General features: G+C 39.8%; 1 protein-coding gene across 8 annotated transcripts in view; it reads right to left on the bottom strand.

Moving 5' to 3' along the window:
- The window catches only part of RBMS3 (RNA binding motif single stranded interacting protein 3), a 728945-nt gene that overhangs the window by 310067 nt on the left and 399351 nt on the right, over positions 1-19527 (bottom strand). For all 8 annotated transcript variants that reach the window (XM_075083285.1, XM_075083286.1, XM_075083287.1 and 5 more), the window contains one exon: positions 19132-19190. In XM_075083285.1, coding sequence (XP_074939386.1) covers positions 19132-19190 — 59 coding nt within the window. The remainder of the gene's footprint in view (positions 1-19131; positions 19191-19527) is intronic.

Genomic DNA, 19527 nt, shown 5'->3' with positions numbered 1-19527 from the left:
CAGCCTTTCTGGAAAGGCGGTGAGCCTTCCTGCTTATCATCTGGGACTTAGGCTTGAGTTTTTGCTTGGGTTTTTCTTTTTATTTTTAATATGATTGGTAATACATGATGGTACTGGCTCCCTTTGTAACTGCAAGGCAGGCTTTTAAATGCAATAATTATCCTGGTGCCCTTTTTTGGAAGAAGGAAGAGATGAAATTATGGTTTGGTCAAGATTCAGATCATAGAATCATAGAATGTCCTTAGTTGGAAGGGATCTGCAAGGATCATCGAGTCCAACTCCTGTCCTTGCATAGGGCAACCCCAAAATTCACACCATGTGTCTGAGGGCATTGTCCAAATGCTTCTTGAACATTGTCAGGCTGATGACTAATGACAGACCAAGCATTTGTTTCATTAGTGACTTGCTTAAGTTTATCTGCAGAGGCATATTATGTTTAGGACACAGACAATAATAAAAGGAAAAAAAAATGAGGGTGGGCAGATGTGATAGCTGTCTACAAATACATGAGAGAATGTCATTAAGTAACAGAGGCTGATTATTTGCATTACCAACAAAGGGTAGAACAGGAAAGAACAGCCTTCACAACACTCAGAAATCATTCCAGAAATACTGCTGATTGGAAAGGAGAGACATGCAAACCAAGACTTTTGAAAGGTTCATGCCAGGTCATCCACATATATAACACATTTCAAAAATCATCAAATTATTAAAATCACCTATGCCCTAAATATTTGTTAAATAGGACTTCCTAAGTACATTTAAGAAGTGTCAGACTCGGGTCTGATTTCAAATCTGATCATAAAAATTACGATCAATCTCCCTTTTAAAAAAAAAGTCCAAGAGAAAACAAACAAAAATGGTTTAAGGGAACTGATATATAAATTCCCAGTTTATAATGTCACTCACACACTTACCTCAGGTAATGCATCTTGTTCTGATCACTTTGATACCGGCAATTTGTAAACAAACCAGAGGGTTTATTCACTGATGAACAATAACATTGAATAGAGGTCAGCAGGAACAGTTTTACAAGGAAAGATTGCTGGAGCTAAAATATATCTTTTGGGCTGAGTAGATGCAAGAAAAGAGGAACGGATTTTAACATTGAACTATAATATTGAAGGGTAAAAAGCAAAAATCAAAGAGGGAGATGAATTAATTAGTGTGGTGCCCAGAGGTAGGGGAGGAGGGATAATAAAGAGTAGTGGGATTAAATTAGGAAAAGCAAAATTTAGGCTGAGTATAAAGAAAAAAACCTTACTAATAATGAGTTTTATTATTTCGGGAATTAGTCTCTCAGGTGAAATGATGGAAACACCTGCCTAATATTTAGGACTTTCAAATTTAGGTTGCGCGAAGAAATGAATGCATGAGATACAAAGTATGGACAAAGGCATACACACTTTCAGGGAATAAAACAGTGTTGGTGGGGACAGAAAGAGCAGATGCAGCCCCATCCTGTCACATCTGTATGACCGTCCTCTTCAAGAACTACCCCAAACAGAGCCTACACCCACGTCAGACAAGCTCGGCTCTGAAGCACTGCTCACATGGGAAAGATGTGGGCATGTGCACGGTGGGAGGCGGGCACACAGGTAGGTGGCAGAAGTGGTTGGCCCAGCGTAGTCCCAAGCACAGCAGGGAAAGGATGCATCAGCACACCTGGACTTTGTTCCCAATACCAACACTGACTCTCTTTGCCACCCTTCTGGGCCTTCCTTTCCATGCCCTTACCTAGCACAGGCAAAACGGAGACAGGGAAAGAAATCTTAAAAAAAAAAAAAAAAAAAAAAATTGGAATTCCACTGTTATAATTCAAGTATTTTTTTACTTTGGAGGTTAGCTAGTCCACAGCATTCAGAGGCCAGGCTTGGTGCTCTAGTCACAGCATGCTGGCTTTTAGCACTTTGTGGAGTAAATACTGCAGTTCAGAGGCACAACTCCTATTGCTATTGCTGCTGCCTCTTCTTTTAGTTCATGAGGGCCAAGCAAGCTAGCTGACTCCACCATAAAACAAAACAAGGCATCCCTTCAAAAAGGACTGCAAGATGAAAATGCCACAGTGCAGCTGGCAATCTGATTTCTTGTTTATAGTAGTTTTCCTGCTATTTTAAACGGGATACATCACCCAAACCTATTCTAACATTTTCCCAGGTTTTGCTATGCCTATCTCACATAAACGTAAAAATCAGCAGATGCTTTGCAGGCAATTCTGAGAGCACTGCAGGGACCACAACTGGATAAACAGTTTGTGCCTAATAACGGGCAGGTCGTTCACCCAAGGGAAAAAAATGGAAGGGTTAAACGCTGTAGCTTTATCAGGAAATTTGAGGCTTTAAACTGGAAGCAATTTGTTCAATGGCTATTTTGACCATAGAACTTCCTAATCTCAGTTCCCATAAAGTTTGGCTTGGAGCCAGCCAGAATGGTTCGTTTCAGCTGCAGAGATATCTTCCACAGAGGAAATAAAAGGATTTCAAACCCTGGAGTCATTTCCTTTGGTTCTCGGCTCATTCAGAAAAAATGTCCTTTCGGTCAGTGATATCTCCAACTTAATTCCTGCAGCATGACTTTAAAAAAGAAAAAAAAAAAGGTCTTTGTGGGAAACTTTTTCTGAAGGTTTGGAAGTGTGCCCTGTAAGCTCTTTGCCAGTTGGTGTAAAATACCTTCTTTCCTCCCAGAAGCTTGCGAAGCAAAAGGTCCTCTTCTCTTCCGCATTAACTCTGAGCTTTCCAGAAGTTCTTACTCATCTTGCAGTCCCATTTAATAAATAAAGGAGGTATTCGCACTCGCACGCATAGAAATAAGAGTTTGCAGAACTGCAATCTGCACATCAGAATAATCGACTAAATGTACTTGAATCACAGGGAACGATCCACATACAGCTTTAGGCGTAGTAGTGCAGGCAGAACAAGTAAGCATTTATTCAGAAGAGCAATGTATTGTTTTCCCAAAAGTACCATAGGTTTTGAGGTGTGTAAACATAGTACATTGCACTCCTGGGCATCTCTTCTGAGAGCAGTTGACAAATATTTGAAGATTCAGCCCCAATTCTGAAAAGTGATCCAAGAGATCCAAATAGGATATGTTTACAACAAGCATGCAGGCCAGCCAACATAAATATCAGCAGTGCAATGTTTTCTCCAGGTGAGTGCTATACCTACTCTTTGAGGCTACCATCCTAAGCATGTAGTCAGGGTTTCACTGAGATAATGGAGATAACATCTCTGACACTCAGTCTAGCTGTAATGACCAAATTCATTCCAAGCACGTCAGACCTGGGAACACTACCTTTACATCATCACAGAAGAGATGAACCCTTTCAAATATACCCTCAGGCCTGTGATATTTCTAATAGTACTATAAAACAAAATACTGCGGTGTAGGGCTTAATATAAATAGTAGCATTTGTGGGTCCTATAATAGAGATCTTGCGCACTTTTTGTCCTAGAATGAACTTTGAAGCACAAGGCTGCATCGGAGCTGACACATTTTATGGAGAAGATTGATTTTTGCTAAACTCAAGGCCTTCTTCAGTACTGTGCTTCAGCACACGTCTAACACTAAGTATACACAGTCTAAGGTGGCCCTTTCTATAGTCAGAAATTTCAGAAGGCAGAATAAAGGACAGACGTAAAATGGAAACGTTAATGAGTTGAACCCTACTGTCAACTTCAAATGTCAACACCGACCTTGTGATTGATAATTAAATTGCTCTTTCTAGGAAAATTTATCACTACACCAAAATTACATTTTTAGTTATTATTTATGAATTGTGACTTGCATAACTTACATCTAAATGCTCACAATTGTCTGTTGTTGCATTATAATGATGCAAGGTATTATATGAGATGGACTGATACATCGACTTCTAATAAAGTACTTCAGTACACATATACACATAATATATATCTATATAATACATGTATATACATATATATAGTATATGTATCTATCACAAGCTCCTTCATAACACTGCTCTGCATAGGGCAACAGGTCTTAAAACTTAAGGCCTTCCTCACCTTAACATAGAGATTTTCTTAGAATGCCTTGAATAGCGCAGACTAGATCTGCGATCTATGGTGTGGACCTCTACTAGAGAGGAGATGAGCTATAATATTAAATCTTATTTCTGTTTTCTGATGGAATGTGGGGAGCTATTTAATTTATAAAATAAGTAAAATACATAAAACAGCACATCTTTCTACATGCCAACCCAAACATTTCTCTGTTGCAAAGTTTGCCCCATTTAAGTCCTTATTTACAAGGATAAAATAGCAATGCAGAGATATTGATGCAACATATAGAATGAAAGGCGTATGGGAGGTTTACAGGACAGCTAGTGTTTCTGAGGTTAAAGTGGACCAGCACTGGAATTATAATGGTACTTTTTAACTTTTTTCCTTTCTTTTTCAAAATTATATGTAAACTCAAACCAAATGTTGACTGGAAAGTTTCTCCCCTTTTACATTCCACTTCTCTTCTCCCTTCCAGGAATGCCAAACCCAGGAGCAGAGTGTCAGTAAAGACTGTCTAAACTGAAATGAAATTTCTGGTTTCACTTAGTCCTGTGGGCAACATGTGCTTCCACTCTTCCCTAAAACACAGTGGGAACATGGGGCTTTAAAATCATAATCTGAAAATCCCATTTTCTTATAAGCCTTATTTATATGAAATGACTGAGTGATAGTCTCGACTTTCAGTTAAAATAACAGGGGAGCATTTCAAAGCAATTCCTCTGCCTTATCCTCACTCCCAAAACACAGCAAGCTCACCTTGCTGGGCTTCTGAAGGTTAATTTGACAAAACCCATTTTGGAATTATTTTATTTGCTATAACGTGCAAACCTACAGACATTTCCTAGGCCTCACACTAGCAAACAAGGACGTAATTCACAAACAGATGAACAACGGAGCCACACTTTGCTCCTCTGCCTCCTGCTCCCTGGCACTTCAGCAAACCATCGCAGCTCCCACACACACACACCCCCAAGGCACCCCAACACAGTCAGTGGGCCTAGTTAAGGGCAAGAGTGATTGCTGGCCCCCTCTTCAGCTCGAGAGCCAGGACCTGTGTCAGGAGGCATCCTCAAGGAACAGGCTTGTTTAAAAGGGTGGCAGAGAGCACTGGAGAGTGCTCCAGCCCAAAAGCCCCAAGCCAGCGTCCACCAGAGCCCAGCTCTCACATTGTCTGCAATGGCCCCAAAGAGAGCAACCCTAAAGAGAGTACGTCTCCCTGCTCCCTCCCCAGTGCTCCTCGTGGAGGTGCAGCTGTTTAGATTACTCTAGCAGCTATGAAATGATGCACTAAAAAGCTACATCTGACCATACTTGCCTGGCTTCAAACTCACAACACCCAGAGAACTCTGTGACATAAATGCATGCATTTGGACAAGAAGTTGGTCATTGAACCCTCGCCCCACTCTCAAGTAGCCTTATGCCACAGGTCCTGTCATAAAAACTGAGCTTGCTCTACCTCCTGTAACAAAACTTAGCTGCTTTGGTGGTCAGAAACTCTAACCCATATTTCACCCGTCATTTAATCACAGCCCGTTTACCCTCACTTATTCTTGCTGCCAACGCTGTGCACGGTTTTTTTTTCCCTGCCTAATACCAGACACCGATTTCTTCATAGTCAGTGCCTCTCCTATTTTGTTTTGTTTTTGTAAATGTTCTCTTATATACTATGTCTTCCATCCCCCACTAATCCCTCTCTACACTCTTTTGAATAAAAGCAGCCCCAATGTTTCCAAGAACTAAACTGAGTCCGCAAAAGCAGGAGATTGACTACATGGAAGGAAGAGACAACCCTAGCTTTTACCCTCAAGGCAGCATCCAGAGGGGAGGTCAAACAGATTACCTGGATAGAAAGCAGCTGAAGGAACAATACCATCAAATACTCAGGGAAAAGAAATTAAGGTGGGAATTACCCATTTAGTATGCCAGCTATCATTTCTATACCTTCCTCATGGGAGAGCTGCACACCTGAGTGTGCTGTGCAGACAACTTACGGTCTTCAGCAGGAGATTCTGGCTCCTGAGAGCAGGACAGCAAAATGGGAGGGACTGCATAAGACAGAGAAATTCAGCAGCTGAACTTTCAGGCACATCAATTCCAAGCAATCGAGCCAAATTATGCTAAGGGAGAGGTTCACAGAGGACATTTCAAGCAGTGTCATGTGGACCCAAGCCCATTAGGGCAGCCACCAGCTCAAGGCAGCGTTCAGGTGGTGAAGCAGGATGTGAGCCAGTGCTGGATCTTCCCCACTGAGAGCTGCTGACTTTGCATCTTCTGTCATTGAAAGTGTCCCTCTGGAACTTGGAGCTAACCAGAAGGAAGGAGCAGGTTGAAGTGATGGCAATCTCTCTCATCAGGCAAACAGATGGGGGAGAAAATCAGAGGGTGATCCCTAGATCTATCCCCCTTGCAAACAAAACAACAAGCCAGAGAATTTAAGTGGTCACACTGGGATGAAAAGTAATCACAGTCACTCAAATATGGTGCCAACAACACAACTGAAACAATAGTAGCTCCCTAAATGTTTTAAGCTTAACAAATAAGATGGATGAACTGGCGTACATACTGCAGTAAGAAAACACTCATGTATTAGAAAGACTGTGAAAGTGAGGCAATGAGCGGACCACCGTAACACTAAGAGATAACAGAGGTAACAGAGAGTAGGCCGTGCTGGTGGTGAAGAAATGATCAGGCTAAGCATAGCAGCAAGTAATGCAGAACCTGCAAGAACTGAAATGCAAGCCCTAAACATGAAGAATGGTAATTCTGCATTACTGGGGAGCTACCTCTGTCCCCCTGACTGCCCCACCAGGATGGCAACACCAACTGTGACACGCAAAGGAAGATGCAGAAAAGCAGTAAGGGCAGAAAGCGAGCGGAGTGCTCGTAGGGGACTTTAATTATCCCTACACAGATTGGCCAAAATGGGATATAATGCAAAGATCACATTTTTAGGTGCTGTTTCAGAGAGCAGCTGCTTAGGAAGCCCAGAAGAACAGATGCAACTCTTAATTTGAAATGACCACAGAGGAGGTTATGGGACAAATTGACAAGAGTGAACACTAACAAATTGCAACAACAGATGGTATTCACACTCCCCATTTGAAAAGAGCTCCAGGACGCAATAGCTGACTACACAGGCGATTAAGTGGTGTGCAGCTTCTCTCCTAAAACTGACCTCATACCTGAGGACCAGGAAGCAGCACACATAATGGCAGTATTCTGAAAAGATCCTAGGTGAGATCTGGGTACCCACAGGTCTGTAAATGTGGTGTAAAATCAGCAGAAATTACAGAAGCAGAGTAAAATCAATGGAAATACAATATGTGGAAAAAGTTAACCTGGCTTTTGTAGGTTGGTTTCACAGACCTACTGGAGCTCTTTGAAAAGGTCAACAAGCCTGTGGATAAGGGTGATCTGGCTAATATAGTCTGCTTGGATCTCCAAAAGGCATTTGACAAGGCCCCCACAAAAGATTTCTTAGGAAACTACGCAGCTTAAGAGGGAGAGTTCTTGGATAAACAATTGGTTAAAAGATAAAAACAGAGTGTAGAGGGCATGGTCTCTGTTACAAGAGGGGAATGGCACCGATGGACTTCCACATGGAGCTCTGCCGGGACCCATACTGCACAACCTGTTTCTAAATGATGAGAAGGTGCTAAGCAGTGAGGTGACAAGGTTACTCAGGAGAAAAAATGAGGCGGGGGGAGCAGCTGTGAAGAACTGCGGAAGGACCTTATTAAACTAAGCGACTGGGTAATAAACCAGCAGAAGAAATTAAATGTAGATAAATGTAGTGATGCACATGGGAGAAAACAATTCCAGTTTCACATTATAAAATCACGCCCTTTGAACTGTCCACAGAAATGTCAGCTCTGTATTTGCTCAAAAAGGCAAACTGAATTAAAGAAATCATTACAAAAGGAGTAAAAAGCAAAGCAAAGAATATATTGCAGAAATGTCTATGTACATCAGCCCCTCCTTCCCCATAATTTTTGAACCAACTGACTCTATTCAAAGCAATTTAACAGAGTTAGCAATCTCAAATCTTTAAGTTCCAAAAAACTCAATCTCATGACTAGACACTAGAGGAAACACAGCAAAGTCACAAAATAGAGGCTTATTAATCCCAGCAGCCTCAGAAGGACTTGTTGCATGGCATACATGCTCTGCTTTAAGAGCAACTATTTTAACACTTCTATAGTAACAGCCCAAGAAAGTAGAACATGGCAAGCAGTAGCTATGCAATTCTTTCTGATGTAAGAACTCACATACACCCAACCCGATAAATATGTATCTGTCTCCAAAACGAAAGGCATATTTAATGCCTGTTCCATGAGTTTCTTCTCTAATAACTATCCATACTAGCTATAAAATTTGGTTTTATTAAAAAGGAAAAAAATACTAGGATAATGTGCAACAAATAAACAAATATTAAGAACCAGAATTTTGAACACTGATTTTTAACTCAGTTTTGGGGCTTTTTTTAAAGATATGTTCCATCCATTATGTGGAATTTACCCTGCAATTTACTGTGAGCTGGAGTGACTGACAAGAGCAACCAAGATACCTCAGGCAAACCAGGTCAATCATGACTTTTTCTTGCTGCTTCATGATTAAAGCTTGACCACAAACCCCTTTCCTTTCTGCCAAATGACATGCTTGGTTTGTTAAATAGTCAGGCAATTAACATAGAGATAACATGCATTTAAATGGTGGTCCCATTGACCCCCATCTCCTGGCAGCAACCTTTGCTCTGAAAGCAGGCAGCTTAGCAAAAATATTCAATTAATAAAAAGCCATGAAGGGCAACAAGTCCATTTTAATTCATTTAAAAATAAATGGTGTTTACTGCTCTACATTTAATAAGTTAATAAACAACACCACCACAACTAATACTGCAAGCAACAAGGGCATGCGGCTGAAAGATCTTTATAAAGATCATATTAAAAAAAAATGAATTACATTTGTGTTTTTTTTCCTATGTTTAGAATAAAACAGATTATTCTATGAACAACGAAGTGAACAAAGCCTATCACCTTATACATTTGAGCCCCGTCTTTCCTGTCTGTGCCCATGTCCTATTCCAACTGTGACACTACAACTTGCTGCAGTAACTCAAATCCCCCACTCCAAGCATTCTTTGCTGCTTCCACCCTCCCCTCAGATACCCGGACCTCCCTCGCAAATTCCGCATTGGGCAAAACCAACACAAGCTCTGGCTCCACCATAGATGATCAAGTGGTGATTTACTGTGGTTACGTTAGGTGGAGTAAAACTAAAGACACCCTGCATTTCCTTCCGTGGGAGCACTGAGTCTCCACTCTATGTACCTGCCTATTTTCTGAAAATTTTTAACTCAGTGTATTTGAAAGTCCCAGTTCTCTGGCACATTTGCTTGAAACTGGCCAATAAGTTGTAAAATCCATGTGAATAAAAAAATGAAAGCTTGGAGACTCTGAGATTATAAATGAAACTAAGATTTATTTTTTTTTTTAATAAAAGAAAAATTGAACCATTTGTAATTTTTTAATCAAACTTTTAATTTGGGGGTACAGAGAAACCACATATCACACCACTGCCATCTAATGGAAGAAAACATCAGCCTATCATTGGTCCTGAGGAAGACCCAGTCAGACAAAAACTATTTCACCAAGTAGGAGAGTAGCTTCTACCACCCCTAACATGGCCTCCTCCTTTTCTCATATATAAATTTAGCTCTCCTCAAAACATTCTGAATTGAAATAACTCAGTAAATGTTATCCAAATGTATGACTATTCTCAGGAGAGCTGAAGCACTGGTTTGGGGTTTTCTTTTCTAGAGAATTCAGGATTTTTTTAAAAATTTATTTCACTCCATTCAAAGTCATAAGATTACTCACAGTACCTAAAATTAATTGTGGACCCTGCTCTTTTTCAAAGCCCTGGGCTGCAAAATCCATAGGACAGGGTTGCCTTTTAATTAATTTTTGTACAGTACAATTGTTTTCCATACCATCAATTAGCACCTTGTGCTTCACTGCTGTATGGCTGCCATAACCTAAATAGATGGAGTAATATTCATAATGCTCATCAGTTCCTTCCCCAGAACAGGTGTAGGTGGATTTTTTGTTCAGCGTTGAGGGAGCTACATCTTTATTGCCAGAGATTATGATTTTTCTCCTGTCTTGCACGTATATTTCTACTCTGGCAATCCTATGCCATCTCCAGACAGGCAGCCCTCAAATACCTAGAAAGACAGATTTAATAAAAATGATGGCACGGTCTATTAGTGTTTTACTTTCACAGTATATTATCTACCAAGAAAGAGAACATTTGCTTAATTCACTTGGGTAAGAGACTTCTAAACAAAAGCCAGGGACATTCACTAATAGGGGAAAATGCGAATGGTGACTTCTCTGATTGCTGCCATACTGCAGAAGCAAAGTCATGCTATAATTAACAGATCTGATTCAGAATGGTTCCTGTTGAGTACCCATGTTCAATAAGAGCCTGTCGATTCAATTTATTATCAAATTGTCACTGTATCAAGTAAGCATTTGTTTTGCATACCCTGCATTCTCTGAGATGCTGTAATACAATCAGCTCTAGCAAAACAAGAAGCTGGGCACTGTCGTCCTCTGTCTGGGGGTTTCCACAGGTCAGCTGTTGCGCTGAAGGTCTTGAGACTTTTGAAAAACCAACTTCTCAGCGGAGTACCACTGCTTTTGGGAGAGATGACCTGCCTTCAAGCAACCAGAGGCCAAACAGATTTACTGATATATGAGATGCTGTATCATGATTCTATGATTCTGTGGCATCGGAGAAAAGAAGTTTTAGCAAAGCAATTCTGCAAGACAGTTGAAGAAGCCAATGCATTGCAAGTCAGCTTTCAACAAAGCTGATTACAAGCCACTGTTCAAAGAGAAAAAAATTTATCTTCTGCTTACTTCTGTGATATGAAATAGATATTTCCAAGTCTGTTGAGACCACTAAGAGCCTACTAACATTACCCAGTCCCCAAATGCACTTCAAACACATGCCAAGCTATTGGCAAAGTTTTATACAGACCAATGAATCAAAACATTAATCACTGTGTATAAATGGAAAATTTATTTTTTTATTCCTCGGTAAGGAAACAAAATCAAATCAATTATTTGCCAGTGACATGCGCCTGCAAATTTTGGAAGCAGTAAATTACGAATAATCACAGATTAGATATGTCACAGAATACTTCAGCATCTTGGGCCTCCTTACAGAAAATATTTGCTAGGCCATGAGTTCATTTATGAAAAGATAATGACCCAGGAAATATTTTCCTTAATTGCAAAGAAGCCGTTTAAGAAAGTGTCTGGGGAACTAATTAGAAAAGACTTTCCTCTGTTGAGGACCCGGCTTTAAACTCAAAAAGCAATTTTGAGAGGACTTGCCTGAGACAGATCACTATTTAGATGCAGTCAAGAATGTTTGCTGAGGTGCAGCAACATTTTGCAGACATGGAGGCAGGTATGCCTCCGAGTACTCACCACAGCAGGGCAGCGGCCAGTGCTGGCACGCTCCACCTACGATGACTTGCTCGGCACAACTCATCAAACCCTTTCCTATTTCACTTCAGCAGGCACGGAAAGCATTCAAAAATATACAGGCAGGAGAATCTCTACCTCAAAGCTAAAGTGAGATTTTGTGACACACTTGCGCATTTGCCAAGACACATATAATGCCTCCTGGCCAACCCAACAGGTGCCAGGAAAACAGCACCCAACGGCATCACACACTCCTACTAAATGCCATTGCTTCTTTATGTTACCTACACATCCATAAACACATCATCTGTGAGTTCAAGAGGATAGCTACATATATATTTTTGAATATACACATGCACTTCCTGCCCCATCATCTAGTTTCTGGTAACCTCTTAAAATGGCCAGATTTACAGAGCATCATGGTTCACGAGCCTGCAGATCAAGCAAGCTTTCATTTGATAAGGCAGGGTGTGAATTTAAAACAGTTCAGGGGTGAGTGAACCACCACATGGTTTCTTATTGGCAATTCTTTTCATTTTATTTTGATGTATGTCTGCCTTTAGGGTATTTAGATGTCTCCTTTAGGTATCTCTCCTAAAGACTTGTCTCCTAGTTGTAGTTACATAGTAATATCAATTTTAAATGTAAACAGAAAAAAAAATCTCAACTTTACTTAAAAAAAAAGAAAAAGTGAAATGAAAGTTTAAAAAAAACCAACCAGAAAATAAACTAAAAAACCTCCAAACATTTACAAATTTTAAACAACTAATCTTATGATGTTTAAATGTATCTCTTGATATAAAAAAATTTAGCATGGCAAGTTTGCCCCCTTTTTCTTTTTTTACTGTTTTCAAATGACACTTAGTGACACTACTGAATACTTTGTCCTTCTAACTCAGGAGATGTGGGTTTATCAGCTGGCTTGCTAACCAGAATTGGCACAACTCAGCATAGTTGTGCTCTCTGTTCAAGAGACCAAGGACCGGAAGAACCAGACTGGTTGGGGCTGCTACAGGTCAGCAGTGAGATGGATCAGCAGAGCCATAGATAAAACTTGCTGAGCACCTGCCCACACTCAGCCTCTTTCCAGCCTTCACAAACAGCTGACCATCAGAAGACCTGCTGAATTAAAGTATTCCATATTGCTACACTTTTAATAACTTGTGAGCTATTATGCCAGTGATTACATAAAACTTTGGCATGGATCAAAAAAAGGCAAAAAAAAAAAAAGCAAACGAACAAACAAAACTAATACACGAAATATCACCACATCTATTGTCTATCCCGGCATCGAAAATAGGATTGATTTATTTGTTACAACAGTCTAGAGTTTCAAAATTAAATAAGTCTGTTTTACAAATTATTTACTTTCTACAAGAACCATTTTCCCTTGAAGCACACTGTGCGTGCCCTCCTAGTGTGAACAGTTTACAGTCTGTGATCAGGCACAGACCGACTTGGCTGGATTTTTTTTTCTCTCTCAAAATGGCAATTCTGAGAATCATAAATAACACAGCACAGTTATTGCAATTTGAGCTTATTCCCAATAAATAAAATTTATTAACTAAATAGCTTTCTATGCAGCTTAGCTTCTTCTTCACTAGCTTATTATTTTACATAGACTTGCTTCATTGTTGCTAGTCACAACCCAATTGTGCCACCTCAAGTAGAATAGGAATTAATAAATATAAAGAGAAAATGTAACATTTCATACGCTCGCAAACAACCTTTAGTCTTCATAGAATATGTGCAAAAATATTACTTTCTAAAACTTCAAGTTATGAAAGTATTTTGTCTAACATACACACCAAGGTATATCTACTATATGCTTACAATCTGTATTTATCAGAACACCAGAGCAGAAGCCTCCAGCTCATTAAGCTCCAATGCATTAGGGTACTCAGGGATGCTGGTGAACTTAAGCAGATGAGTAGCACCACTGACACAAGGCAGGACAGATTCCTTTTGGGAGATATGAAGCGCCACTTTATCATGCCATTCCAATTATCTCCAAACACTTATAGTAAGCCTCCAGTTATCTCATTTTTGTTACACAAATAAACTCTCAATTTATAAAATAGGTCATGGTAAATTTTAAGTCCTGGGCTAAAAGCAGCAAAGGCAACTGGAGAAGTAAAACTGTGCGTGATATATGGTGGGTTAACACCAATGACCTCACGGCATTTTTTTACCATAAACCCACCGCAATCCTAATGACTGCATATCTACATACCTAGATTTCATATTTTAAAAATGAATAGATCATTGCTAACATTTCTCAACAAGAAAAATGTCATAATGAAATATTAAAATTATAAATAGAGTCTCTATAGTTCTCATCATTATGTTAGGCACATTTCTCTCCTAAGACAAACACTCATATTCAACAAATCAAGTCACGCATGGTTTGAAAAAATATACATAAAACGAAGAATATGCAGTTGAAGTGTTTGTCTCCTACACATTACTGTGATTCATAGGTTTTATTTACTAAAAAATATTCCCACAGGTGGGGTTTTGGACTTTTAGTCATTCTCCTGTGCTCACCTTCTAAGGTCCCACAAAATGCTCAAAATCATACAAGCTCCTGATTAAACCAGGAAGTAAATCTGCATGCATGCAATTAAAGTGTCTGCAAGGGCAGATGCAGATGACAGTAATTCATACTCTAAGAAATGGGCTTGTGTATTTGGCAGATTAACTGTTCTGTATTCCATTGCTATGAGGTATGGAAACTGTACTGTGAAACAACCATTACTCATTCCCTCAGCTCTAAGCACGTAGGTCTATCAAAGGCAAGCCAGTCTGGAGAGGGCGGGGGGCGAGGGCTGGAAAGAGAAGAGTCTACATGTTTCAGATTAACGCTTCTCTTGAATGGTTTCTTTTATTTCATTTCCCCTACTTTTTAAATTAGCAAATACAGTAGACCCAGAGGGAAATGCACAAGGGGGAGAGGGAAAGAGGGGAGGGAAAGGGAAAAAGCAAAAGCAGCCAAAACTCTCCGACTTGTTCATTAGGGTTTTTGTATTTGAACATCTGAATGAATCATGTGTCTGTTTTTCATTATTCTCCATATGTGATTGTTCCCTGCTTTGTTCAGTGATTTCTGGCCATTTTGTCATGACTGTGCTTATTTTGTTTTATATATTGTTCTATTACAGGGTGATTGTTGCTTCTCCTCTGCCTCACTTAGCAGTTATGCCACCAACAAAGAGCAATCTGAAAATGAGAGGTTACGTCAAAAGGTTTCCCTAGTGAACTCCCTTGCAGCATATATGATTACTTTAGACCTGACTGCTTGATTCATACCAGGGAGAAATCCTCAGACAACACTACTCCTTAGCATGACAGGAATGTAGTGGGTGTCTTTTTAAGAATCTGAGGAATACTGCAGAATGACTTAAAGTCCATTGCAGAGTGTTTTCCTCATTTTTCCAAGAGGAAACCTAACACTTCTTGCTAAGCAGTAACCTATTTTAACAGATCTGCTGTTACATGGGTATTTGAAATAATTTATTATATTAACTATTTTCCACTTTCAGCTCTACTCCATACCTTGGTCAACACACAAATGATGCTGAAATAGATTGTGAAATCTCCAATCACATGGTCACTTCTATCATCTCCTTCAATTTAATCCACCCTATTGCACTGGATACTCATCACAGGATGATGTGTTCATTTAACAAGATATCTCATACTTTGCAGGAGGTGAGTGAGATCCACAAGACTGGAAAGGAGCAAAGAAGCTGCCTGGTTTTTTGCTTTTTATTGGGTTTTTTTGTCATTGCTGTTGTTTTGGTTTTCGTTTTGTTGTTGTTGTTGTTGTTGGGGCTTTTTTGGTTTGTTTGTTGTTGTTTTTTTTTTTTAAAAAAAAAAAAGAATGGATATAGGTCCCAGTATATTAGAGAGACTTTCAGCTTCTGGAAAAATCTTAGAGCAAACAGTCATATAAATCCACTGACAGACCCTCAAAGGTAACAGGTGATTATTACCATGCAGCATGGATTTAGCAACGATAAATAATGTTACATCATACTTTGATCTAGAAGTAGGTAACTAGTCTTATGGATAGGTAAGTACTATATATTTTAGTAAGACCTTGGTTGTCTCTCATAAGTTGAGCAGATGAGAGAAATACGATCTAGCTAAAACTGCTGTGATGTAGGTGCCAAATGATTAGCAGATCCAATTTAAAAAAGAAGTTCTCAATGGCTCAGTGATGCACTACCTGGTGTACTGAGAGGGCTTCTTCAAAAGTCTTTCCCAGATCAGTTATTATTCAGCCTTTTCCAAATCATCTTGTCCAGTGGATTAGAGAAATCATTTATTAACTCTGAAGAGGATACTAAAGATATAAGTGCTGCAAACGCTCTGGAGACTTAAAATTTGAGAATAATCTTAGCAAATTAAGGAGTAGCCAGGAAAAAAAAGGATAAAATTCAATACAGACAAATGAAGAGTACTAGCCTTAGGAGGGAATAATCAACAGCACAGAGCAAGGGACACAATAAGGAATGCCTGCTGGCAGCAGTGCTGGAGAAAAGAATAACAGAACCAGGGGCTGCAGAGAATCTCTTAGCATAAATCAGCACTGTGCCTCAGAAATGTATCTATATTTTAAATACACAGAGTTATTTACAGGGATATATCAACAAAGAGGAGAAGCATGTGATCACAGAGAAGACAAATTAAATAACCTCTCCACACTATTGAAAATGGTAAGATTTAGGCCTTCTGACATCCTGTGCCTGACTCTAAGGAATTCAAGTAAGAAGTGAGCTAATTAGAAACAGACCAGTGAAGTGCAATATACTGAGAAACTTAAAACAAATTGCCTTCAAGGAAAAAGTGAAAGGACCGGCGTTTAGTCTATGAAAAAGATGACAGATGCATAGCAGTCTTCAAATATATATGTTTGCTGCAAAGAGGAAAGGAATAAACTGTTCTGCATGTCTACTGGGGATAAGAAAAGAAACAATAGGCTTAAATTGCATCAAGGGAGATTTGGGTTAGACATTAGGAAATGCTTCATTATAGCGAGGAGAGGGAGTGCTACCACTGACTGCCTGAGGAGCTCAGGGAATCTCCACCGCTGCAGGCCTTTGAGCATAAGTTACAGAAACGCCCCTCAGCAGTGGGTTAGAGCTAATCCTGCCCCAAGGCAGAGGAATGGACCAGCTGACCTCTTCAGGTGCCTTCCGCTTCTCATTCCCAGGAAGCTTTTTTTTTTTTCCGGCAGCCTTACTCAAGAGGAAGCAAATTGTACCCAGCATTTAAAGCAGCAAAACATCTATCCTTTTTATGCCACGAAGCATACTGTTAATATATCCAATTATGTTTACAATCTTTAATGGCACCACTTATGTCATAAAGATCCATCTTTGAAAATACAAATAAATATCTCTGCCCTACAGTGTAATACAACAGCATGAAAACAAACTTTTACAAAATTCCAGCTCACTGTTTTATGTGTATATGGCCCCCACTACAATAATCGCATAGCTAGCTACAATGTAAAGAACTCCAAACCCAGACGTTTTTCTTTCACAAAATTCTACCATTCATATTCTTTACAGTCTTTTCACTTCACGTTTTGTGTTTTGCAAACAGGTCCATTCCTTTCCTTGTTTATCACTGGCAATGGGAAGAGAAGGAAGTTCTGATCACACAGCACCACATTTGTGGAGTGGTTACCAGTCAAACATGCATTTAAAAACAGAACAAAAAGTTAAGAGCAATCATCGAGCAGGCTTCCCCCAGATTCTCTCCACCAACCTTTAGGCACCCAGTTGAAGCATCTACACTGACAACACAGTGGTCTCAGACAACCAAGATCAAGCAGTGACAAATACATTTCTCTCTCCCATGGACTTCCTCTCGTTATTCAACATTCAGCCCAGTTCAAATCCAACCTCATCTGCTTTACTTGTGTTGCATTTCAGATGGACAAATTTCAGGGAAAAGATTAAAAAAGGATGGAGTTGACACATGAGACAGCAGAGAACACCTCAGTCTTTTATGGTGGTGGAAAGGGGGACATGGACCTACGTGTCCCCGTCCCCATCTTAGTTGGAGTGTAAGACAGTGAAGTATGGCCCCAGGGTAACCCCAACCTACCAGATCACAGACTTCCTATATCTCATCCCTCATATCAGCAGCTTAGGCCCCTCCAGCTCTCCTAGGCCTAAGCCCCAACTCCTTCCAGCCCCAGAGTCCTATCCCCAAGTGCTCCTACCCCAAAAGCCCTTCCTATCCCATCACAGCACTCTTCCTCCTTGTTAAACTAGCTCAGAGCCCATTCGATACACTCAGCCCCTTTGTAGCCCCATCATGCTGCAAGTCTCCCTCTCCCTACAGCTCCCCACATTGTACCTTGCCTCCAAAACTCAAATCTCCTGGCCACACACCAGGTTTTGTTCCTGGTGTAATATTCAAAGAAATTCAGACAGAGTGATCTTATCAGAAGTCTGCAGGAACAGTGCTGCAAGGACGGGAAAAGCACACCCAGGCAAAAGCAAATTAACAGCAGTGGCACTGCTGATGATGGTCCCTGACTGATCGGGTTGGTGGAGGTTTCTAAGACTAGAACTGCAGTCTTGCAGCCTACTTTTCACTTGAATGGCTAATGAATACTATTGTGGCAGGCAATAGGTAAAGGCACACACTTCTACAAACTGCAGGACCATCTCTGGTACAGGTACAGGTACATTTTGCCCCATCTTGTAATTTCCCCAAATGTCTTCCTCTGCTTCCTTTCTTCACATCCTATCCTGCCACTCGTGAGACATTCCTGCACTGTAGTGCTTTTTCTTTTTCTTAACTCATACAGGTACACGGTCCAGAATGTGCTTCTTATCAGAACAACCCACTCTAGTAGATCTTATTACTCCAGAAGGATTCTGTATACCACTAGTGTAAAGTTACAGAGTCATTTTAAAGCAGAGCTTCTCCCTCATAGACTTGATGGCTCTTCAGACTGGTAAATGAATAACATTGCTAGTCCTAATATACTACTGAAGATGTTAGTCAATATTTATCGAGGTGAATATAACTATACACACACACACACACGAAACATGCTATATTTCACAAAAAAAAAATGTTTCATACATTAGCAGACAAATTAAGAACATAAAACTGGAAGAGGAATGATCTTTATATCTTGTTATCAAAACTTGTGCATCATTTGTGTCAAAGAATATTTTCTTCCTCCAATAGCATAGGCCACAAAAATAGAAAAATTAAACCAGGTTTTGCTTGGGAAACTTTTCCCAAAGGTTTCTCATTTTTATATAGGAAATCAATTTGCATCACTGATGATATCATTCAAATCAGACAGCACTATGTGGTTAGAAGGTAATTTACTTTTCTGCTGAAGCAATTTGATACTTGTTCTGATTTGTGATTTTCATTTTGTTTGTTAATGAAAAAAATTAATGAGCAATGTGACTGGAAACACAACTCAAAGCTTTGGCATTATTAAATATGTTTGTAATATACTGTACATTATGTTGATTGCACAGTTGGAGCCAAAGCCTTGGCAGTCAAGCCACTAGTCAATCATTCAAACAGACAATGAACTCAGAGGGTGGACGCTATGCACGTACCTTTGCACTGATTTGTGTTTTTGTCAAGAATTGCCTTTGTGGATACAATTTTCCCATACCTAGGGAGAAAACAAAAAACAGAAATACATGTTATCATATTTTAATAATGTACATAGTTATTTTTGCACACATATAACACATATACTAGGAAGAGATCCAGTGCTCTTGAAAAGTGTTTTCCTGATACTCCTGGAGAGGTTCCTTCTGCTACTGCAGTTCAGCGAATGCCTTTTGAGTTCACCTGAAAAGCACTGGTCATTTCACACACCCTATCCACCTCTGGTCACCGTGCTGCACTGCCAGCATAAATGACGATTATAGTAAGAATTTTAGAACATCAGCACTAGTAAAGGGATTTCTTTAGTTAAATTAATCAGGTTTACCTAAAAATACTTT

This window comes from Phalacrocorax aristotelis, chromosome 2 (assembly GCF_949628215.1).
Source record: "Phalacrocorax aristotelis chromosome 2, bGulAri2.1, whole genome shotgun sequence".
Lineage (NCBI taxonomy): Eukaryota > Metazoa > Chordata > Aves > Suliformes > Phalacrocoracidae > Phalacrocorax > Phalacrocorax aristotelis.
This window is presented reverse-complemented; position numbering and strand designations above follow the sequence as displayed.